Source organism: Rhipicephalus sanguineus, chromosome 4 (assembly GCF_013339695.2).
Source record: "Rhipicephalus sanguineus isolate Rsan-2018 chromosome 4, BIME_Rsan_1.4, whole genome shotgun sequence".
In the NCBI taxonomy this organism is placed as follows: Eukaryota; Metazoa; Arthropoda; class Arachnida; order Ixodida; family Ixodidae; genus Rhipicephalus; species Rhipicephalus sanguineus.
In genome coordinates, this window is record NC_051179.1 from 45,747,569 (window position 1) to 45,772,250 (window position 24,682).

General features: G+C 47.9%; 1 protein-coding gene across 1 annotated transcript in view; it reads right to left on the reverse strand.

Moving 5' to 3' along the window:
* Positions 1-12,281: 12,281 nt before the first annotated feature.
* The window catches only part of LOC125758031 (ras-related protein Rap-1b-like), an 87,440-nt gene continuing 75,039 nt past the window's right edge, over positions 12,282-24,682 (reverse strand). Inside the window, exon 3 of the mRNA XM_049414574.1 lies at positions 12,282-13,386. Within this exon, the coding sequence (XP_049270531.1) occupies positions 12,845-13,386 (542 nt within the window). The 3' untranslated portion in view covers positions 12,282-12,844. The remainder of the gene's footprint in view (positions 13,387-24,682) is intronic.

Here is a 24,682-nt window from a genome sequence, read left to right on the forward strand (position 1 = left end):
GACTTGCAGCTCACTTTAATTTTATATGTACGCTGTGAATTTTCATTGTTTAGAAAACCATTGCTTTAGAAAACATCTGGCGTCTTTCGTTAAGCAGCTGGCGTCTTTTCGTTTTGCTTTAGAAACATCTGGCGTTCTTTCGTTTTGCTTTTACAAAACATCTGGCGTCTTTCGTTGGTTTATTTCATCAATCAACGGCGTTTTGAACAAATTTTATTGTTTAATCACGCACAGGAGAAATCTCACCAGGCACTACCTTGGAGGTAAACAATGGCTGCTAATGGGAATGAGAGACAGAAGAAGTCGTCTTTTAGCTAACACACTTCTACTAACGTTTCCTACTGGAACATGCCAATGGCTGCTAATGGGGAATGAGAGACAGAAGAATTCAGCTTTTAGTTAACGCGCACGCTGCGAATTTTTTATTGTCAACAACGCACAGGAAAAATCTCCCACCGGCACCACCTTGGAGGAAAAAAAGCTTGGGTGGGAATACTTATGCCCGCACAATGTGGTCGTTGTAAAAAAAAAAAATGCACTGTGTTTCGCTTAAAATGTAAGTCGTGAAAAGATATGCTTGGAATTAGGTATACCTTGCGCGCCGTTCACCCATGCCAGCAGAGGATACATCTGTGGAATCATACACGCAACAACCGTACGACGTGCGAAGGCGGTACACAACACGTATCTCACCCTATAGTGTAGATTGTCCCATACATGCAAGCCTCGACAAAAAGGCGGCATGTGCCAAAACTAGTCGCAACGCGCTTCCTTGGCTATGCGTTACGTCCGACCTACGCATATAAGCTTGCACTATATATACTACCGTAGGCTTCTGAAGTAACCGTAAGGACTACCGTGTACATGAGCAGTGAATTCATGAGCATCTGGTAATTCAGTGTGCAATTGCCAAGGTCCCCTGAACTGTCGTTCGGCATCTTTCTACACACATCTGGCCAGTGCATTGACGGTAGTTGGAGCGCCGGAAAAATGACGCTCGCTCATTTTCCTTTTATCATGGATACCCTCTCCACTCTAGCTGATACAGAGAGAAAGTGAGCGCCTCCGCCTGGAAATGCCGGGCCGCTTCGATCTTCTGACACGTGACTTAACTGGCGGGAAATTCGCATGCTAAGTTCACTCGCTTATGTAGTGAGCGCCGTCAACCCTGAATCCGGCCCTGCTTGCGCATATGCGAAAAAAAAAAAAAAAAATCGAGGGTGCTATTCTTGACGCTGTCGAATTCTTTCGTGTTGGCCAATTTCGCCATTGGTCAACACTAATTGGCCCAGGGGGCTGCTACAGGCTCTCTGATTGGCTTAAAATACTGCCATTACGAAACTTGACTAGATGGCGGCATAGAGTTAATATAGTCAGTATATTAACTCTATGGATGGAGGAATTTGACAGTGGCCAGAATACCACTCCGAAACCCCACCGAGTCACCGACGCAACATAGGAGAGCATGGATGTATGAGGGGTGCGATCGCGGAGCGATGGCTTTTTCGATGCCAATGTCACCGTCGCTTGATGCGTTTCCATCCAGCTACCGTGACAATGCAGTGATGGAAGTGCTGCTCCAATTGCTCCAAACTGCTCCAAAAGAGAAATGCTGCTCCATGCTGCTCCAAACTGTAATTTTTGTTAGTAACTGCTCCGGACCTGCTCCGAAATGGCACTGGTAAATTGAAAACAATGAACTTTAAGCACATGATCATCCAGCGAGCCTAAATGTAACAAAAAACAAGCTGTATACTATCATTCTATATTTTGCAGACATTTTTGTTGGCAATGAAGAGAAGGCTGCAGAGCCAAACTACGCGTGTGCTACCGCTGAAGAAAAAAGGCCCACAATTGCGTCCGTGTTTTCTGCGTGAGAATTAAGCAAAACAACATTGCTCTATTTTCTATGGGATACTGTTTGAAAAGAGGCGCAGCACATACCAAGGAGATATAAAATTTATATTTATTTTACTATATGCAGTGTCATTTCACGTTTTTTGCACGTGTGAAAACGTCGCAACTTTTACGTGCTCCTCACAGTCAAAATGGTGCCTTCAGTCTTCAGGTGAGCGCTCGTCGCCCTCCAGCTTTTCCGATGACTCGCCGAAGGAACTTGTGACGAGTTTCACTAACATATGGCTGTCTAAGCAGACGAAGGAAATAGTATGCAATGTTATTATTCGACCATGGCCGCTCGAATAATCCAACAGCCGTCACAAGAGATAACGGAAGGTTCACAAACTGAAACTAAAGTCAAAACGCGCGCCATACCGGATTACTTCGCTGAGCAGTAATGTGCAGTAGCTCCGCCCCCGTAGCCTTTTCTTCACTGCCAAGAAAATTTGTCCGCGAGTATAGTATGTACTATAGGTATGCTAGTATGGAGTTTCTATACTAGCTCCATACTAGCATATCGACAATGCCACAAGTAGTGGCATTGTTGATATGTCTCCGATTTAGCTGTATGTAGCTGTACATGACAGGCAGACTATTTTGGTAAAATGTGTGTGAGACTAGTTCCATATCTTACTGATTACTAACTGCTGGTGGGAGGACTGTGATGTGTGACTGATCACATTTATCACTTTTGTCATTTCTGACCTCATTTTTGCCACAAGAAATGGCAAGGCTGCTTTTTCAACCTATCCGAACTTGGTTTTTTGAAATTTCAAATGCAGGCTTTTTGGTGAAATATGAAAATAACAGATTTCTTTGCTCTGTTACCGATTATAAACAGCTCTATGTGATTCTCATCTCATTCTCAGTCTGTTGGTTCTCATTAATAATGTGTCTATGTGATTCTAGTTTCTTTTATAATTTGGGGCTCAGCTTCATCGGTTTTATATCATTTTTGTCACAAGTACCCGATATTTTAAATATATAGCTCATCTTAGTTCAGTGACCACCCATCTGCTTAATTGTTTGTTGCAATTTGCAGTGCTAATTGTATGTGCAATATGTTTAATAACAAATAATACTAATACTTATGAGATGGTTAAATAATGCTTTAAACTCCAGGAGTCATTTGGAATATTTTACCATCTGCTCCGAAAATGTCAATAGCTGCTCCAAACTAGCATTTTTTCTGCTCCAGAGTATGCTCCAAGAAGCAAAATGTCGCTTCCATCACTGACAATGCTTTTTGTGCTTGACCAGCGGTCAGAGCGACGGTACGTCCGCGTTATCAACGGGATCAACCGGCTGCGAGTGGTGGACAAGAATAGCATAGAATAAGGCATAGCTCCGCGATAGTACCCCAGCTTTGCACAATGTGGAGGGGCGACTGCCGTTCAGCTCACGCTTGCGTGTCGTTGCCTTTGAGGTGAGGGTATCGAGCCGGGAACTGCCTAGATCAAGGGCTTCGGTCTGGAAGTGATTTCAGCCATCGTTAGCGCAGTTTGCACTAAAGTGTACGCGAACCCCAGCGTTCACGCACGTTGTCGAGCGCCCTGAAACTGGATCCTCGATCAGCTACGTACCGCAATTGAAGCGCCAGCGACCGGGATTGCACGTGCGCAGCTGGATACGGAGAAAACGCATAAGGTACGTAAGGGACGATGGCGCTTGCATGAAGGGTCTTCTACTGGGGTACTTTGACACGCTGTACGCGTTGAGGCACCATATAGGTCCTGTTGGCCATGTTGGAGCGCCGATGCTGTCATGGCGGGAATTTTCGATTGCGCCATGGCTACGTACCATGGGTGAAGGTTGCGCGAGCTGGCATACAGGGGTGGTGCCAGCCTCGCCCCCCCCCCCCTAATTTGTCCCCCCTAGAGCTTAGTCAAACAATAATGCATAAATTCCTCGCCTCCCTGCCCCTCAATGAGGCCATGGCGCGATTTTTTCATCTGCGTGCTCCACTGGCGAGCACCCGCTTATCCAGTGTTCCGAATCGGGGGGCGTAGCCAGAACATTTTTCGGGGGGGGGCGGGGGGGGGGGGGCAGCTCCTTGATCTGAAGTGGGGTTCGGGCAGGCAGATGTGATCGAGTGTCATTTTGAGCTCTGTATGCCATGACAAAAAAAAAAATCGGGGGGGGGGGGGCGGTGGGTTCATGGGCCCGGTGTGCCCCCCTCCCCTGGCTGCGGCACTGTTCCGAATTATTATGCGAGCACCTGTACAGTACAGACATCAGTTCGTATCTGGCCAGAAAACAGAGTGCGGACAAGGCTGGCTTTCAGGAAGAAGCGTGTTTTCTTTTTCTGAAGGACGGGTGTGTGGCGGGTGGGTACTTAGTAATGTGCTTTGGAAACGTTTACTATAACACAATGCTTGAAAATGCTCAATGTTATAACGTGGTATGGGCGTGACGATACGAACGAAATATGCGCTGTACTACTCCTCAAGGAACTTTCCATCGAAGTAGATACGGCGCAGGTATGCAGACACCTTAAACGTTACTACGTAGAACTTGGTAAATTATTTCTCTTGTCGCGCTACGTCTTCGATCAAATTTTCAGCAAAGAACGCGCGGCCTTGCGATCGAAATGATAGCGAGATTAATCCGCAGTTTTTGCTGGACTGGATACCTGCACACGAGCACATGTTGCAAACACGCGTGAAACGAAGCAGCTGTGCGGATTTTTCTTTCATGAACAGTTACCACAGTCGCAGTTTCGCCGCAAGGGCGAAGCAATGAATGCGATAGCAATATAGTGGAATGTTAACGAAGTAGGGCTAGCAGCTAACTTGTTTAGGATCCGATCTCGCGCAACTTTACAAAACGCTAGCGTAAGGGAACACGGCCGCTCCAGGGAGCGGAGCGGTTTTCGTGCTGTCCGTTTCGGTTTCGTGCGTCAACGCGAAGTAAGCGGTGAGGGCGAAGCACGTACAAGGGTATGAGCCGTCTTCTAACGAGACAGCGCGCGCTACCGGGCCCATTTGATTGAAGTTCACAGTTCCTGTCCGAGCGACGCAGCCCCCCTCCCTCCTCCAGCTGCACTGCTTCGTGCTCCATCGCCCGACGGAGCCGGTCGGCGCGTTTCATCTCTACTTGAACCGCGCCCGTCTGCAAGCTTTCACTCGAACCTAGAACATACGACGCGCGGGGCTATGTTAGTGATTTGGACTTTACACGGAACATGACGGCAACAGCGACGGCAAAGTGCGCCTCGAGTGTTCTTATAATTGCTTTTGCAGCAAGAGTGTGTCGCAGTCTGAAGTCGCAGTCGAATGACCTTCTCTTTTGTGTTACCCAGCCACAGGATAATAGAGAAAGGAATGACAGTATGGGTGACACTATTTGTGTAAGACACGATGTACTGCAAGTGTCGTCTTAAAAACAAATTATATGGCAGCTGGAAAATTGTGGAGCAATCTGAATTTAGTAAAAAAAAAACGCAAATACGCCAGGGTAGCGATAGTCCACATGCAACGGCTTGCAGGAATCTACACCGTCTTGTTTCCTGTACTATACGTCTAAATTTTAAACGTGTTGCCTACATAGAAAGATTACGAGTCCGATTATCTGCGGCGAACCATCTTATCAGATTCGGCCCAGCTTATTGTGTGCAACTTTCCACTACAGGTGATTAATGGTGTTCGAGATCGGGTGGCACTCGCGATGACCGCGAGTGTTTTTGGATCTCGGAGGTTGTGCACAAACATTGTCAATGTGCAGTGTGCTATACAGAGGAGGAGGGGGATAGGGGTGTACATTACTACGTGTACGTGAAAGAAGGAAATATATAAGATAGAAAGGGAAGCACAACGTGTATTCCTTCGCAAGCATTTGGCACGCCTGCCTCGATCCTGCTAAGGTTTTCTACGTGTGTGTGAAAAAAAATTAAGACAAAGAAAAAAAAAACAGAGTTGGCTCTTCTTAAGAACAGCGGGGTACGGCAAACATTGAGCTTCGGTGCCCTTGCCAAGAGCAGCTTACGATAAGTGTAACTTACATACGGCTCAATAAACAGGGCGGTGGAACGACGGACCCACGCATCGATGGTCTCGTATTGTAATTTGTACGTTTCTTGGCTCTATCAAAATAAACTAAAAATGTCAGCGTACAACGAAGTGTTGGCGGAGCACGTTACAACGATGATGAAGGGGGAAGTTGTACACGGGGTAGCTTATACGTAGACGACTTTCAACTTACTCCCTTAGTTCCTACTTAGTTCCAAGTTTGCTAGCAGGCACAACCATCTCTCGCTGTTCCCCAAAAGGGCACTTAGTTTCGTTCCCTTCGGCTCCGATATGATATATATATCATAGCACACGTTTTCAGATACAATCTCTTCTACCATCATAACAAAGAAAGTGGTCTATGCACCTGGCATACTTTGGCCAACGAAGGTGCGCTTTAACGACAGCCGGAATTTCCTTGTGACATCGATCCGCCTTTTTTCATTTCCCTGTGCTCCCCTCTGCCGTTTATGCAGTTTTAGTGAGGGGGCAGAGTTTTGCTTGGTGATCCAGGACAAGCAGGATCACCAGAACGAAAGCCTCTGAGGTAGAGAGGCGTGCGGAGACCATACCAAAACGTTTAGCTCCTTTTCTGCTAGGGAAAGGGCACATGCACCGTGGCAGCGTGAAAAAAAAAAGGCAGATTGCAGCGCCATTAAAAGGCCGCCAAGCCTGTAGTATAGCTTTCACATCCGACCATTTTTCCTTGTGGGGGATGTAACATGGATTCTTGTTCTTAATTCCCGTCTACGTCGTAAAATGACTACATTCAGCGTGCAGAAACAGGTTTATCGTCAGAATGTCTTAGAATAACAGAGAGCTGAGCTAACTGGTAAGTATTCATTCTAAAAAGACAGGGCGTGCAAACACGGACACAAGAAAGAAGTCAGGACACCACAAACATAAGAGATCGCTTACAGGAGGCTCACCTATTAATCTATCTTCACATTGTCGAGATTGTAAGTGCACGCCAAAATTCGATGAATGCGCAGTGTTGTACCGTCATAGAAATGAAGAAACGCGCCTGATGATTGAAGCATGGCATATCGAGAATAGTGGTAGCGCATGCGTGAGCCAACCGTCGATTAACTTGCATAAAGATGAAATCAAATGCCTTACAGTTATCTTCCACGTAGACCGCCACGCGTGCCGGATTGATAGGTTCGCCTGTTGCATGGGCATGCGCAGATAAGTTTTCGTGCCTTCTTTCTTTTCAGCCGTTGTGCGTCTCTTCAGTTGTTAGTCGGCGTTTGTGGTGCCCTGACTTCTTTCTTGTGTCCGTGTTTGCACGCCCTGTCTTTTCAGAATGTCTTATTCTTAATTAAACAAACGTGCATACTACAAAATAAATCTGTGCTTCTTTTGCAATTCTCGGTAACGACATTTTGTTTCAGAGTCGTGTGAATCAAGTGGGGGGTGGTTAACTCTAAGATCTTCAATCGGACACGTATATACTGTATAACACCTTGAACCCGACAGCACAGATTTATCCATTTCACGTTTGCTGCACGTCCGTTAACACAATCTCGGGCGGCAATTGCTGGTAGAGCTGACGTCGTCAACTACAACAATAGACACCGCGGGACAGACGGGGATTCTAACCGCGAGCGAAGGACAATAACTATGAAGGGGCATTTCGCAACACGGCTGAAGCCTAACGTGTCGGCCGAACGCGTGATCGGCACGTCAGGGCGCGTGGTAGGATTTAGAGTTCCAGCTAAACACAGGCGGAGCTACTGCAGGAGAGTCGAACAAGCCGTACAAGAATCGAACAAAATTGCATGGGAACCAAACATTCTCTGCCAGTACGCTGAATCTCGGAGCTGACGTGTTGGGCAAACGCTGCGATGGGGCAAATAATAATAATAAAAAAAATCGAAGTCAAATGAAAGCGTTAATGCTTGCGTTTGTGCCATAGTGGAACGAATAACGTCTCGGTCAAAGTTACGTGAAACCCTGACGTCCCAACTTATGCCTATTGCATCTCACTTTCGCGAAAGCGGGCGCTTGTACTTTCGCAATATTGACCGTTTTTGCTAGCACTTTAGATTCCCCGTAAAGATAAGTGTACGTTATATCAAAGGTCGCAGTGTCTCCGCGCCTACGCTTTCCTTCATCGTTTCTTTTGCAAGCTAGTTTCTTTCCCTTTCTTAAAAAATAAAGTGCTACACGTGCAAGTTCATGAGGACTGAAAATCTGAAGAGCAAATATTTTCTATTGAATTGCCCGCAAACTCAGTCATTTCGACCTTCCGCGTCTTGGCAGTGAGAAAACTTCCTTTATGAATCAAAAACCGAACTTTACAATTAAAACAAAAATAGGCAATAATCCTCTCCGTCTTCGAGCCACTAATCCCGTCTATCGCCTTTTCCTCCTGAATATCACCTTCTTTCTCGTTCATACGGTTCGTAGTTAAAAGTAAGAAGCTATCGTTTGTTACTGTAATAATGGAACAAGTGGGACGAGATAACAGATGCATTTCGACGTCACGATGAGCTTGAGCGAATACGTGGATTGGTTGGCGAGATACATGTATCGTGGAGACGAAAAAGAATTACTAAAAAAATATGTACACTTAGAGAAAGGGAACACGTTAATTGACTGATTTTTTTTGTCAGTTTTTTGTTTTCTTCTTAATTGAGCTTTTTTCAGAAAAAGTACCGAGTACAAACGCATTGGTATTAGGAAAACGCTCATAAAGCGGTGCGAGTGCGAAAACGCACCTTGCTGCTTTAAGGATTTGCTTTTCAGGTCGGAAGCCCGCGTGTTAAAATTTAGGTGCACGTTAAAGAACACCAGGTGGTCGAAATTTCCGGAGCCCTCCACTATACGGCGTGCCTCAGATCGTGGTTTTGGCACGTAAAACCCCGATATTTATTAAATTTGTAGGCGTGCATATAGTCTGTAATATATTTCTACTCCTGTAATAGTCCCCTCGGGGAATCGACAGTTAAAAAAATATCGCACGCACACACACACACACTCGCGTGCGCACACGCAAACGAAAAGAATGTTTCGCATTTTCATTTGGCTAACGTAACAAAGGGTATTTCAAGCAGCAAAGTACGTTGGTGTAAATGCGATCTTACGAACGATCAAGCAAAAAGAAAAATGCACACGAAGGACGGCGCCCACTGTCCACTGATTCCACGAACTGCACCATGTGTCACGGACCACCGACAGCGTCTGGGGACTCGTATGGAATAACCAGGGTCTACTATCCTCCGGGACAGTATATGGCCCGTTGAATTTCCGAGGAAGCGCAAATATGCCACTGGGACATATCGGCATGTGGTAATTGGTAATCCAGTTTGGTTAACAAACCGGGCAATGACGGCTGGAGCAGCTGCAGAACACTGCCAGATAACAAATGTTTCCGGGAGTTGGGACGTCATTTAGTCTATACTACAAACAAATAATCGTACCAGGAACTATGCAGTGTTCTGTGGCTCCTGTCCCGACTTGGCACTAATCGAATTAGTGACGAAATTACAGTAATTAAATTACTTCTTGCTGTAATAGTAGTGTAGTGAGTTCCTTGTACTCCCCGGTAATTTAGTATAATGAATCACTTCAAGCCAGTAACTTCAAAAAAAAAAAGATATTCATTACTTCTCCAATTGCTTTGGACCAAAATATAGCATGTCTGCTTTCTTTAAGGCATAAAAGATTGAGTGATAAAGCAAAAAGAAAAAGTAACAAAGACAAACTAATTTGAGTGACAAACTTAGCGCATGGGAATGAACCAAGATCTCTGAACTTTCAATGAGTATGTGTTGGAAATAAAGTGTACATCAATTGTGTGCGAAGATGAACTTTTGTCAAAGTACTTTCAAAGTAATTTCATTCTTTCTCAAGAGTAATACTAATGTCATTAGTTTCGGCCAACTGTAATCTGTAACGTAATTAAATTACATCTAAGAAGATTTCATAGAAGTAATTAGTAATGTCACTTAGTCCGTTTTATTCCACGCGGGAACATTGCAGCTGCTCGTGCCACGATTTGTGATAATTTTTTTTCGCGCATTGGGTTCGCAACGTACGTATACCGTCAAATCCCCTATGTGAAGAAGAGAAGAAAATGTTTAATGAAGAGATATGCTTACATTACAAAGCTATGAAGCGTAAACACAGACATGAAACGAGAAGCAACACGGATAACGCTATGCTGTTTACTGTTGCCCTTTCAGGGCCGCTCTGCGTATACGCTAATTGCGTATGTAATTAGCATTTGCCGCAACGCTGCAATACGAGCCTCTCTTGGGCAATGTCGGCCACTCGTGGCCTGTACGAAGAATATCTCGCTGTTGACGCGCGGTCTAGACAACTTGTGCGAAAATGAACTAAAGAAAGAATCGAGTGATCAGTGAGCGACTGTCCCAATGGCGCGGCACGCCAGGTGTGTATACCTGTACACAGACGACGAACAATATAACCGTGCGCAACTCGTGCTCGTGTACTGCTCATAAATTACGTCTCAGCCCCTATAGCTTGCGACACCTCTCTGCGAGCATTGTATACACACTTAGGCGCGTCCTGTAAACCTCGTATAGTGAGCGAACACCGTTCGGTTAGCGTTTGTTTGGTTCGCTTGTTTGCATAGAGTTATAACAGTTAGTATATTAACTCTATGCTTGTATGGGATACGCGAGAAGTGAGGGAACTCGCGTCGATTTATCGGCTTACGAAACCCCACATGGAGAGAACGTCGCAAGATGCTTGTGCGCCGTGGTTGTTATACAACGTCCGTGAGAAAGTAGGGCTAGCCGGAGGAAGAGAAGTTAGAAAAAAAATCAAGAAAAATAAAAGAAAGAAATGAGACACACAAGTAAGTACATATATTCTCAAAGGCAGAGGGCACGATGTGTGTGGTAGGCAGTTAATATTGGTGTCATGGCGACGCGCATCTGCATACCACAGATAAGATGATGTGTCATGTGCCATGCGGGAGGGAAGCTTGGGAAACGCATTAATTTCAACGCAGTTACGGTCAACGTTTCTACGGCGACACTTTGCGACAGGTGGTAACTTTTTTTCTCCGAACCTTGCAACTTAAGATCGAGAACCAGTCTACCTAGATGGCACCACAGTTGGAATGGAAGTATAGCCTTTCACCACACGGTCATTCCGAACGTTATCTCCAAGGTATCGATGCCGGCGGTTGTGTAGCTTTAAGAAACTCTGTGATCATAGGCGTACACGGCACCCCTCCCCTAAATACCTTTGGTAGAGTCCGACAAAAAAATAAGCTTCCAAATGGACGCAATAATGAAAATAAAGCAATGACGTGCTTCTCATGACACAACGGCCTGCCTTTGGTCTCCGGCTTTCCAGGAGTAAAGCTGGCAAGTAAAGAGTTCTTAAATTGCGACATCAACGGTCCTCGGCAGCCATTCTCGTGAAAAAGCTGCGTGGCCATAACCCTGTACTTTAAACCATGACGGGACAGGTCTGTCTGAGCAAAGGCATGGGGGCACACTTGGCGCCCCACTCCCCCCCCCCCCCTTTCCACCTTACGTGCACACGCCAATGTCTATGATGCCCACGAGCCAGAACGAGTGTATGTATACAGCAGCATGGGGAAGCTGTGGAATAGCCAGCACTTGCCTGATCTCGAGCGCCAACCACACTAAGCGTATTTCGAGCGTATCATCGATCGGCGCTGCGACGCCACGTCTATTTCGAGGCAGGTGATCGCGATTGCTTCGAGTGAAGAAGCAATGCTGTGAAATATGATTGGGTCATGTATATTCCTATACTTCGTGGTCGTTGCGCTCCGTGAAATGGACGTGGCGACGCAGCGTCTGAGATTCCGTGAGAACTATATGCTTCATGTGGTTACCGCATGAGAGCCTATAGAGCCGAATGGAACTTTGTCATATCCATGGTTACCGTGTGAGTCTAACGTTCATTCCGCGGGTGACCCCGTGTGACAGCTTCTGCGCTCCCTACAGTGACACTCTGTAGTGCTCAAAACGCTACGTACACCTCGAGTTAGCAACGAGGAGTAACGCGCTTCTGTTTGATGTGCCTTCACAGAGTCGACTGTTGCGGTATAGAAGGCCACATGTCTAAGCGGTCCTCTGTAACTGTCACGGTCACCCGTCGGGACGACCTTACAACCTTTCGACACAGGATGCGTACAATACGACGTGAATGTACAACTTGGCGTCCGCCTTGGCAGCGGATGCCCGTGTACTTTCGCCTTTAACGAACCTTCATGCTACTTGCGTGTTCCCGTACGACTCTTTCCGTTAACAAGGGTGCATACGTAACAGTTCTGTCAAACAGGAAAAAAAGCACATACACACATACACAGAGAAAGAGAGCGAAAAGGTGAGCGGGATCAAGAGAGCAACACGTACAGTTGGCCACAATAGTTTACGGGACACGGTTTTCACGACAAATACGGATTCCTTGTCCTTTCAAGACAGGACGCTACTAATTGAACGTATCATCTTGTAGGTTGAGAAAAAGAAATTACGATAAATTACTCATACAGCGAAAAGTAAGGATACTAAAAGAAGACACAGAAGCAACAGGGTCATGCATTGTCTCCCTCTTGTCCAAGTACTTCACGCTGTATGAGTAATCAACAAAAACTATACTCGACCCAATTTACCGTTAACCTATTCTACACATCGAACTTTGAATCCGAGGCTACGTGCCCAAAGGGGCTTCAGCAGGGGAGGACAGCTTCTCCGCCATCTGCCTTTTTCACGGTGCCACGGCGCATGCGCCCTTCCCCTAGCGGGAAAGTCGCGAAACACCTCTTGATCTCGGAGGCCTTCGTTCTGGCAATACCGGTTGTCCCGGCCCCTACCAAAACGGCAGAGGGCAGCGCAGGAAGAGGAAAAATGCGGATTCTCGTGTCCCGTGAACCCTTGCGACCTCACTGTACACCCAACATGACGGGCATGGGTATATAGAAGAGCGGTTCATAAGATGTGGCACTTCTGGTCCGGGTCCGCTGCGCCGTCGAGGTTGGCCGCCGACGACGATGACGACGATTCGACTTGTCTGGACGCCTTGCGACTCCGCGGGGTCGAAGGCGAGGGACACGTGCCCGTACCGCAGCCCCCCGTCGTGGACGCGGCGCTGGACTTGCGACGCATGCTTGGCAGGCTACCAAGTGAGCTGAGCCGGTGGGAGAGCCGACGCGACGTGGACTTGTTTGGTTGAAGCAGCGGCGAGTCCGGCGGTCGGTCCTGCATGGACAACGAGCGACCGCTACCAGCGCCGCCGCCGGGAGTCGACGAGGAGACGGCGCCCTGGGGCTGCTGCCGCTCCATGGCGCACGCCTGTTGGAGCAGCTCGACGAACAGCGCGGCCACGTTGACGTTGTACTTTGCGCTCGTCTCGAGGTAGCGGCAGTTGTGCATGCTCTCCTGGGCCAGCTTCATGGCCATGTCCTGCGACACCTGGCGGTTGGAGATCAGGTCCGACTTGTTGCCCACCAGCACGATGGGCACGCGTTCGCCTGCGCAAACGAGAGACTCAGTGGGCGGAGTGCGACATGGCGACATGTAGGTGTAGGCATAGGTTGGCACTCTCACTCATGATTCGACTCATTCAGACTCACTCAGACTCAGATCGGGATGTGAGTCTGAGTCTGAGTGAGCCCGGGTGAGTAATATTTTGGTGAATTTGAGTCTGAGTGAATCCGGCTAAGGAAAATGTTAGTGAGTCTGAGTCCGAGTGAGAACGGTTGAGGAAAAAATATCGTGAGCCCTAAGCACAAGATATTGGCACGTTTAATACAAAGGCGACGTGCACAAGGCGGCGATACAAGGCCCCAAGTCCCGAACGGGGTCGGCACAGCACAGCCAAAACAAAGGCACTGGCGCGAGAGCTACTGCGTCTTCGTCTGCCTCTTTCTCGCTGGCATATTAAGCGCGTGGCAATATATTGCTCGAGTGAGTCTGGATGAGCTCCACCTGCTATTGCTGACCTATGGTCCTATCTACTCATCTTCAGCGTTACTATCAGTCTTATATCGGCTTAAGTTTATACTCAAGTCTATTCACACGTATGTCAACGTACGAGCGTTCATGCTCCACCTAAGCATTTATTGGTCATAAGTGTGAGTGGGGTGTGGGTGCCATGAGCTCGCCCCGCAAACTCTTTCACATGAAGTTATTGGTAAAATATCTAGTGCGAATCGCGTATTTCATAAAAATGTCCTCACTGGATTGAAACCACTGGCAATGCGTATTTGAAGGTACAAGATCAAAAGGCGTATCGTGGAGCACCGATTATGTGAGATATTGGCGTTAAAGAGCACTGGTACCATGATCGAAAAAGCTAATATTACGCTAACGGACTCGTGTATCGACTCACTCAGGCTCACTCCGACTCGGGTCAAGCCGTGAGTCTGAGTCTGAGTGAGTCCAGCTGAGTAATATGTCGGTGAGTTTGAGTCCGAGTGAGTCCAGTTGAGAAAAAGTTAAGTGAGTCTTGAGTCCGAGAGAGTCCGAATGAGGAAAATTTTGGTGAGCCTGAGTGCGAGTGAGCCCTCAGAGCAAACTATATATTTCTCGAGTGAGTCTGAGTGAGCTCCATTTTTTTTTTTTTTTTTTTGCTGAGCTATGCGTGTAGGCGTCAGTTATAGCAGGGTTATGAGTGCATGTCAGCGCAAACGACAGGAGGGGACAGAAGAGAGGGCACTGAGCTGTGTCCCTGCTGTCTCCTCTTGTCGTTTGCGCAGATATGCGCTCTTAGCCATGTTGTACCAACACGCCCAATCCTACAATCTTATTATATGCAGGGCTTATATCAAGTAAAAAGGAAAGGTTAACCGCAACATTGGAAGCCAAAACACTGGCCTGCAAAATAACAACACGTCTAATATTCCATGCTCTGTATTATACGGCATATTAGCATTGTGCTTACTTTGGTACATACCAGTAGCGTAGCCAGAAATTTTTTTCGGGGTTGGGGTGTGGGTTAACCATACTTTATGTATGTTTGTGCGTACGTGTGCGTGTATATATACGCATGCAACATTGAAAATTTTCGGGGGGGTTGTGGTTCGAACCTTCCAACCCCTCCCCATAGCTACGCCACTGGTACACATGTATTCGAAAAGCATGCGTATAATACAGTGCTTGTCGGCATCGAAAGGAATGATGTGGCACACGTATTGACGTCTGTGATGCGCCCCTTTACAGCTATGTGTTAATATGAAACATCAAGTTTCGTTTTTTTTTAAGTATAGGGAATGGCAAAAAGATATATAAATGATGGAGGACACTTAGGAAAATCGCATATATTTACTGGCGGATAAAGTTCCAGCCGTGGCATGGCTGAAATGTTAGCCGCCACGGCCGAAACGTTAGCCAGTAAAAATATGCGATTTCGGTAAGTTCGCTCCTTCATTTTTTGACTACATGTGCGCCAGAACTACAAAACAATATGCGTGCATGCATAGACAGCCTGAGTGAAAAACACAACACTTATTCTGAAGTTTTGACCAGGGACCGGCTTTTATTTTTGATTTTGATAAAGGCCGGTAGCCGGGTCAAAACATCAGTATATATATTGTGTTTCTCGCTGCGACTTCTTATTCATACCCGTAACAGAATGTTTTATGTGCGCTTAAAAGCTTTGTGCTTTAAACATGAATGTTCACCAACTAGCCCACCTCTCTCTCTCTCTCTCTCTCTCTCTCTCTCTCTCTCTCTCTATATATATATATATATATATATATATATATATATATATATATATATATATATATATATATATATATATATATGAAATATGATAGTATTTTTCTGGGTGAACCACAAATAGCGCCTGTATATTGCCGTTCGCAGTTCATACACTGACCATGGTGCTGCATTAGCGCCCTTTCGTCGATGCGCGAATGCCGAGCAGTAATCTCGAGACCAAACCATCATCATCTCCACTTGCCTTGCGATAAACTCTACGCGGGAAAAAAAAAAAAATCTCGCGCATGTAATACGTCTGAGAAACGTAAACATGTGCGCGCGGGGGTCCGTTCACGCGTGATCCGCGGCCGATATGACGTGACTTGCAGCCGGAATCGAAGGAGAGCGCTCGCTCGTCGCGTAAATAAATGGAGCGAACGCCGGAGTTGTGACGTTTATGGAATCGCGTCGTCGTCGTTGCAATGCACGTCGCGAGCGGGATATCTCTGTGACAGCGAGAGGGCTGCATAAACGGAGGCTATATATATATATATATATATGTATATATAATGGTATACGGGAAGACCGGGATTTCGTTCGTCATTGTACGCGCAGCTATGGGAGGCAGACCATGCCGTAGACAGGTCACGTACGGTAGTATCGCGTGATCTCTCTATAAGGCAAGATATTTTTTTTCCCGGGGATCGCTCTGGCCTGGTATTTCCCACGTTCTGTGTGTCCGAGGCCTCCGCGCCGTGTTTAGAGCTTGGGCGCACTTCCCAACTCGGAAGACCGATGCGCTACACGACTGTCCGAGGACTAAACACAGGCCCCGGAGCGACAGTCCGCCTCTTTCATCTTCTTGTGCTGCCTTCTATCGCTTTCGTAGGTGCCGGAAAAAAACGAGACAACCGGTACTGTCAAAACGAAAGCCTCCGAGATCAAGGGGCGTCTCGCGACTTTACCGCTAGGGGAAAAGGCGCATGCGCCGTGGCATCGTGAAGAAAGGCGGAATCGCAACTGGAAGAGGAATGTGTTTGTTGAAGGGCTTCCGAAAAGTGAGAAGAAAAAGGGGGGGGCGGGAGGAGTGAAAGGAGATGGCCTTGGGCCTTCGCGGCCCTCGGGAACAGGGGTAGTGGCTAAGCTATTCCTGTCTTCAGTGGCCAGGCCAGGGTGGTGGTTCATAGGGGGCTCGACCCCCCCTCCCCCTGCTATTATGGTTACGCCTTTACCTTTCTTCAAATCTACAGTTTTCGTCAAAAAATATTAGCGCAGCTTGCGCAAAGTTGCGCAAGGTTGGGTCACGGGGGAGCTGGTGGACTGGCGGTGGGCAAATGGGCGCACGCGTTCTGGGAGCTAAGCGGAAGAGGAAGAAGAGGACGAAGATGAAGAAGATAGTGAAGAGAGAGCGTGCCGGTTCTTGAAGATGATAGCTTTTCTGGGCCACACGGCAAACTATACTTGCTGTACTGTACTGTATAGATGGCCATGCTTCCTCTCTTCTTTCTATCATCTTTTTTGTGTGTGTCGCTTTCCATCTCTTTCTATCTCTGTTAAGCTATACTACACGTATAAGTTGAAGTTTACTACACTATAAGTTGAAGCTTACTACACATGTGATAGCCTCTATGCACGTGCCTTCAACACTAACACAATATCCTTTTTTTTTGTTTCTGCCGCATCGTTCACGAGTTACCCAGCGAACGGGTTTCGTAAGAGACCAGTCACTGTATAGCTGCCAGACGACGACGACGACCGCAGCAGCACAATCCCCCGCTGACGCCGCGGCAGTCCCGATTGGATGGACGCTGAGGTTGGCAGAGAGACAGCTTGTTACGAAATCAATCGACTCGGGCCGAGAATGCGCGCTCCGCCCGGCGACACGAAAGTCCGGCACAGACAGACGCGGTTAATAGCTCCTGCAGTCTCACATTTTTTTTCGCGCGAAACCCTACGCCGCTGAATGAGTTCCAGCTTTTTCGGACGACTCCGTGCGCAACTGTTTTTCGACCTTTGACGACTCTATATGTGGACTCTCTGTCTCTATACAGTCCCTGAATCTACTCTTACGAAAGGAAACATGGTTTGACGTTTATTAGCTTTGTACTCCGTAGATGTGCCGCGCTTCCGATGTAGGCCAAGGCTTTGAAAGTCCGACCGACCTTTCGGAGAGCTGGGTCACGCGGTTACGTAAACGACGTGCAAACAGCAGTCAAAGGATATTAGAGCTTCGGCCTCCGTTCTTTTTTTTTTGTTCAACCGTTTGTTGCTGTTTTATGTAGTAGACGCGCGTGCTCCCGAAGAACCTTTTTTTTTTTCTTAACGCGAAATGCGAGAGCGCGATTGAATGCTTGGGCCAGATTTCAATAATATAATTATAGCAGTTGTATGTCCCATATCCATGATATGAATATGAGGGACACCGTAGTGCAAGTCTCCGAAAATTTTGACCATTCGGCGTTCTTTAACGTGTTGCTAAATCTAAGCACACGGGCCTCTAGCATTCCGTCTACATCTAAATGCAGGCGGTGGCTGCCGGGATTCGATACCACGACCTGCGGGCTATAGCAGTCGAGCACCGTAACCGCTCTACCACCGTGCTTGGCGGGTAGACTTCAACAAGTGTTACAGCTAGATCATTCAGGCAGGCATATTTCTCGGCCTACAATATCCCGTCGAATTCGTTGATTAAACTTTTGAGATTCTGTTAAGATTGCCTTTACGAGGTTGTTATCCCCGGATATCTTTCAAATTTAAATGAAGGTCTCACTTGACACACAAAGAAATAACATTCGCGTGTGGCATTATATACATGGCTTGCACGTGACGTCACCATTGCTGCGGTCCTGCTGCGGCGGCCATATTGATGAACACCCGCACAGACAAGCCGTACGTACCAGCCGTGTGACTACAGTGTTCAGTACGGTGGAGCTGACGCAGCCGCATTGCCACGGTCACTTTTTTTTTTCGCGAGCCGTTTATTGTGCATCGTGCCGCCGGTTGGCACAAGGCAGCTGTTAAATGCGGCGTACCATTCAGAAGTGATAGGGCAAGCGTGTTCTCGCTATGATGTAAAAGTGCGGTTGTGCGACAGAGTGGATCATACGCTTCGACCCGGAACGGACACGACTTCGAACATCTTCACCTTCCCAGAAGTGTCGCACGGCGACATCGCGAACTATTTGGTTTTCAGCAGTAACCTTGTTACTCTGGGCGAAATAAAGGCGTACAAGTCAATGGAATCGCACAACTACTTTACCAGCGGATGGGTAAAGAGCCTGTCTGCAAAAGAGCTTCGCGACCACGAATGTGATCGTGCTTGTCATCAAATTGACCCATTCGCCAGCCTTGAGTTATCAAAAGCGATGCACGAACGCTGCTAAATCAACGAATGCGCTTAGTTATCATGCGAGCGTAGCGAGGTGCTCACGCGGTAGCGTGTTTTTCGATCGCGCCTCCCCTTTGCTGTCCGTTTTGTCATATACATAGAGGGACGTATGTACGCGTGTGTGAACGTAGTGCTGAGGGTTTTGGCACTGCATGCGGACCGTCATCGAGAGCAAGCCACATTCGGCTTCATGAACACGCATCGGCCTGTGCTCGGCGCCGTTCGGCCTCCGCTTGCCGCTTTTCGTGACGCTGTTTTCTGCGCGCTTATGTCGCGCAGCGCCTGCATTTGAAGCTGTAGCCGAGTCGTAGAGACGGCGCCCAATCTGGGTTCGTCTCGTCGAACAACGCGGACGGCTTTCCTACGAACACAAGAGCATCCGTGTTAATTAGTGTTTTCATATCTCCTCTCTTTTTCGCTTGCCTACTACGAAGTGCGCTCCACACACACGAACTTTGGGGTTTTCTTCGTCGAAATTTGCACGCCTTATGTGCGCCAGCCAGGTCATACGACGGTTGGCGCTGAGCATTTTCGTACGCACGCACTGGCCTTGAATAGCCTTTGGTATTCGAAAGAAGCTCGTACTAGTGGGCTGCTTCTTTCTTTCCCAGCTGTCGCTACGATTATAGCAGCCTACAACTGCGCATATAACGATAGTCAAGCGAAAAACTCGCCGGTGCTGCGAGGCAGCGCTGAGCAAGGTCTAACCGCTGTTCACCAATATGGCCGACTCGCTCCGAGCAGTGACGTCGAGTGACGTAGGTGCAAGCCATGTATAGTTGTGTGCCGTATGTGTATACACACACACTTATGTGTCCACCTGTGCATTCTTGAAGTACTGCGGCGCACGTATCCTTTTGTCATTAGCAGCGAGCACCCGAGCGGTGCCTCGTTGTGCTGAATCACTCTGGGGAAAGAACCAACGCAGCAATTCTACTCGGTGTTATCTTCATTCCATTTTATGTCCACTGCAGAACAAAGACATCTCCCAACGATCTTCAATTTACCCTGTGCTTCACGAGCTGCTGCGGGCCAGCCGGGGTTCAATTGTAAACGTCAGGCGGGAAATGCATACTGCACCAGAAAGTCGAATCCATGTTCACGTGGAAAGGGGGGGTGGGGTACGTATGCAATTAAGCCCCTGAGGCACGCCGCCTGTCTAAAGACCACCTTCCAGGAAGAAGTGCTAAAGATCAGCATCATCAATGACCACATTTTTTTTACAACGCAGAGCGAAGTCTTCTCACAGCTAATTCGACTGCACGCCAAGCAGAGTTTCTAATCTCACCGTATCAAACTCTCTGCCGTTCTTGAACTTGTCACCCTTCTGTTCTATGACTGAACGCCGTTCATAAGTGCAAGACGACGCACGGCTTGTACATAATCCACAATAGTGTCATGTATAGATCCATGATCGCTTAAATGTCAATTGTTTTCCAATAGAAGCACACGTTACAGGAAGTTAAGTGTAATCTCAGAAGCAGTTTCTTGGATCACATTAAAATAAACACCACATTCAAAGACAAAATTGGGGGGAAAACACGGGTTAAATAGAGCATGACGTAGAACCATTAATATAATATCACAATCAAGAGTAAATATATACTGATAGATTAATTAATTCTCAACGAAACGTCATTACTAATTAGAATAAACAGCGCGAAAACCACAGGACACACAGGAAGGGAACGCACACAGCACTGAACACCACATCACGGCGCTGTGTGCGTTCCCTTCCTGTGTGTCCTGTCGTTTTCGCGTTGTTTATTTTAATCATGTGCAACCAACAAGCCCAGCACTCCGCACTTTTGTTATTACGAAGCCGTTCCGGGCATTGAGTGAGAAGTGAGACGCTCAATGACGCAAAAAAAAAAAAAAAAAAACAAAAAACGAAGCATTGGCTGATGTCGGCTATTTGTTATCTAAGGTCGGATAACTATTGCCTAGCGTTAACTACTGTTCGTTAGTGTTCCCGCTGCAAGACACGAGCATATAAGGAGTCGGACACACGACAGTTCCCCTAAGAAAAATTCGCCTCAAATTTTTCACCTCCAAGCTGAGTACGCACGAGCACTTTGTCGTGCCATCGGAACGCAGCCGGGAGTCGCACCCGACCACGTCTCTCAGCCACGGAATCCCACGTATACCTGTCGAGCAGCAACCGCAGTAGGGGTCTTTCTTCGTCGCCGTCGGCGATGACGTAATGCAAAGTCACACAGTCCCTTAACGACTCGAAGGCGAAAGCCATGTTCTTCATTGATCCCCGCCACATACCCCGCAATCTTTCTGCACCTATAAGGTAGTTTTGCACCACCTCCGGTATCAGCTCACCATGACGTAATCACATGTCGTCACGTCATGTGACGTCATGATGACTTCACAAAATTTGGCTATCTGTGACGTCATCAGATGATTTTTTTTTGCGTCACTTCGCGTTGATTTAGTAAGGTAGCTGACTGGGCTAGTCGGTTGTTCATACTGATAATAAACACAGGGGCGGAATAACGCGGGGACGAAATGTGACCACACGGGACACGTTTGTCCCGTGTGTGCTGTTTTCGTCCCCGTCTTTTTTTCGCGCTGTTCCTTATCAGCACTTGCTGACGCCGACGGTGACTTTTCACGTTTGATGAGGCGCCTAAGGCTTTCGCCTTAAAAGGAAACGGACGTGCTTGTCACACGTCGACGAAACGACGGTCGGTGATTACACGACTGCGGCCGTGCAGCAAACCAGGAAGTGCCGTTCCCCCGCTATCGGTGCGATCACGCGAGAGCTGTATATATATATATATATATATATATATATATATATATATATATATATATATATATATATATATATATATATATATATATATATATATAGATATGCATTGCGCTGCGCTTCTCGCGAAGAAGCAACCACCCGTTGCGCCTGTAGCGCCAAAGCCTTCGCGCCTACGATGGCAGAGAGGAAGGGAGGGAAGTCACTTCAAATATAGAAACCAAGGTATTCCAGGGGGACGCCGAGATGGTGCCGTAACGTCGGTAACCTTTCACTCCTTCTTTTCCCAGCACCTTATCCTCCTCTCCCCACTTCGGGATTGCACAACAGTTTCGACTAAGCTGCGGCAGCGAGTAAAGGGCAGATGGGGATCTACGATTGCGAAAGAGGAAGGCCTCGGACGTGAAAAAGACACCGAGAAAAAGGGATACAATAAGGAAAATGGTAGGGAAGGGAACTGCGGAATGAATACTCGCGCGAGGGAAACGGTACTGAAAGAAATGAAACAGGGACACGAAGGGTGGATTTTGCAGTGGGGAAGAAAGGGAAGTTGAAGGATAAAAATGGACAACTGCTGTAGACGCAGACGAAGGGAGCGCACTTTGCACTTCAATGTCACGAACCATCTCGTCCAGCAACAAGTTTTACAAGTCTTATTGAAGAAAAGGAAGCTTGTGCACATCTCTGTGCACTCGCTTCACGGAGGGAAAGAGGAGGTGTGAACCGCAGCGGTAGTCAAGTGGCACAGCGTCCCCCTGCATGCGGGAAGTACTGGGTTCGGTTCCCTACGGTGGTGGGCACCCACCGGTATTTATAATGGCGAGAGGTACCCCGACCTGGCGCACAGTGGTGTGGGTATTCATCCCGAGGAGGTGGCCTCTCTTTTCCACTCCTATTATTCACTTCCTTCCATCCTCCTCCTCCTATTCTACCATACAGCTTGGTTACATTTCGTGAAAAGGGGGAAAAAAAAAACCGAAGCCCACGCTTTTTTATTATATCTTTTCTTTTCCCCTTTTCACGTAGTGTGCCTTGCGCCACAATCAAACATACCCAACCAATCTGACCACCAACTTCCCCAATAAGAAGTCCTGGACTACCACACAGCGCCGTGCTGCCTTGTGGGCTGCAGAAATAAGCGCCTTTCCTCACCACCAAGCATTATGAGGAGGATGTGTGAATGAGAGAGGACGGGAAAAAAGGGGGAAATGGCGTCCGCTCTCGGCGCCACCTGTTGGTTCCTCGCGATGAATCCGAGGGGATGCGCTGCGGTTGCGCACCATTAGAAACACTCTAGCCGGCGGAGCGCCGGCGCCAGGGCTTTGGTGCGGCGGCGCCGGCGGCTTTCCTGCCGTAAACCCGCTCCCCCGAAATAGGATGGCGTGCGACAAAGGAAGAGTGCGGGCCAGCTGGGATGGAGAGGAAGAGGAGAAAGGAGGAAGTCCCCAATTCGGGAAATATGAGTGGAACGACCTTCCTTCCTATGGAGGAAGATGGGGAGTAAGCGCTACACTTTCTTTTATTCTTGACTTCTTCGTAGTTAGCCAAAGGGTATTATGTAAGCCTCGGCGTACCCCAGGGAAGAGTTACACCGACGACGGGTAAGGAAGATGAAGAAAAAGGGAAAACACTAAACGCGCCTCGACTGTGTCTCTGCTTAAGAACTGAGAGAGCCGTGACGCTGATGAGAGAGTTGAGCCAGCTGTTACCTCAGAGAAAAGGAAGACATGAAATAACGCGAAGTCCTTAGGGAAGATTAGGGAGCAGAAATCTGAAATTGGGGTCACAAAGGAAGAATAATCCGGTGATACGGAAGGAACTGTCCGTATGCGGCGGGATAGTGGGTGAGGGAATGGAGACGTGAAAAATAGGAGAGAGGGGGACACTACACGTCTGAACGGTTGCTTAACAAAAAGAAGGCAAATTGAGAAGTCGATTGACTTGGGGAAGAGCTTCCGATCATGAGGGTCTCAATGGGAGGGTGTTGGGAGGAGGGCAAAGGGATGGACTGCATTGAAACGTCACCCACTTCGCCCTCTCTAATGCGGAACCCTGCGCACGCCTATGATTGGGGACAAAAAAATGCGTTGCGGAGAGAGCCAGCCGGCACCAGTAAATGCGCCGGCCTCTCCTACAAGAAGCGTCAGTTGAGAAATGTAGGTAACAACAATGCTGACAATAATAGGAATAGCGATACTAATCACATAATAACAAAGCGAGAATCTAGCGGAGCCGCCAATCTCTCACTCCAGCGACAAGGTATTCAGACTCCCAAGTCGGCGGGGAGCGTCAAAGCAAAATGAGTTATAGGAAGGGACAGCGTGAAATGGAACGGCATTACAAATCTGGGGCAAGGGTGGGAAAGCGGAAGAGAAGGGGGAAAGAGAAGAGGAGAAGCTGCGGAATGGAGGTCAGATGGCGGTGGGTTTTGGCAGAAACACGAAAGAAATGTAATTGGACAAAGGTATGCGATGGTGGTGAAAGAAAGAATAAAAGAAGAAGCAGATAGAGAATATAAGAAACAGAAGTACTATAGTGAAGGTATGGCAGGGGGTTGAGGGTGGTGGGGGTCTCGGGCACCCTCGAGCGGAGTCCGACTTCGATCGGCGGAGAGCGGAGCGCGCTGAAAATGTCGAAGGGTGGTGGCCCTTCGCCAGCGTGTTCCTTTCCCGATTGTCAGCAGCACAGGCCCGGGGTGAGAAGAGGCTTTCTAGGGAGGGCTGGGTGGGGAGTGGGGAGGTTTGCTTGCGTGGGTGTTGTGAAGAAGCGACGCTCTCACCCTCACCTCTTCTCGCGTTCTTCCTTTCCCCGACACCCGCCCCGAAAATCCGCTCCCAGCGACCGCGCTGCCACCTGAAGCGCAACCGACATCCGCTCAGCATTCCCGGCGTCTCTGGCGACGCTAGGCGTTCGACCCTCTTGACCGTTGAACCTTGCATGCGCCTTGCACCTTGCGTTATATTCGCGACAG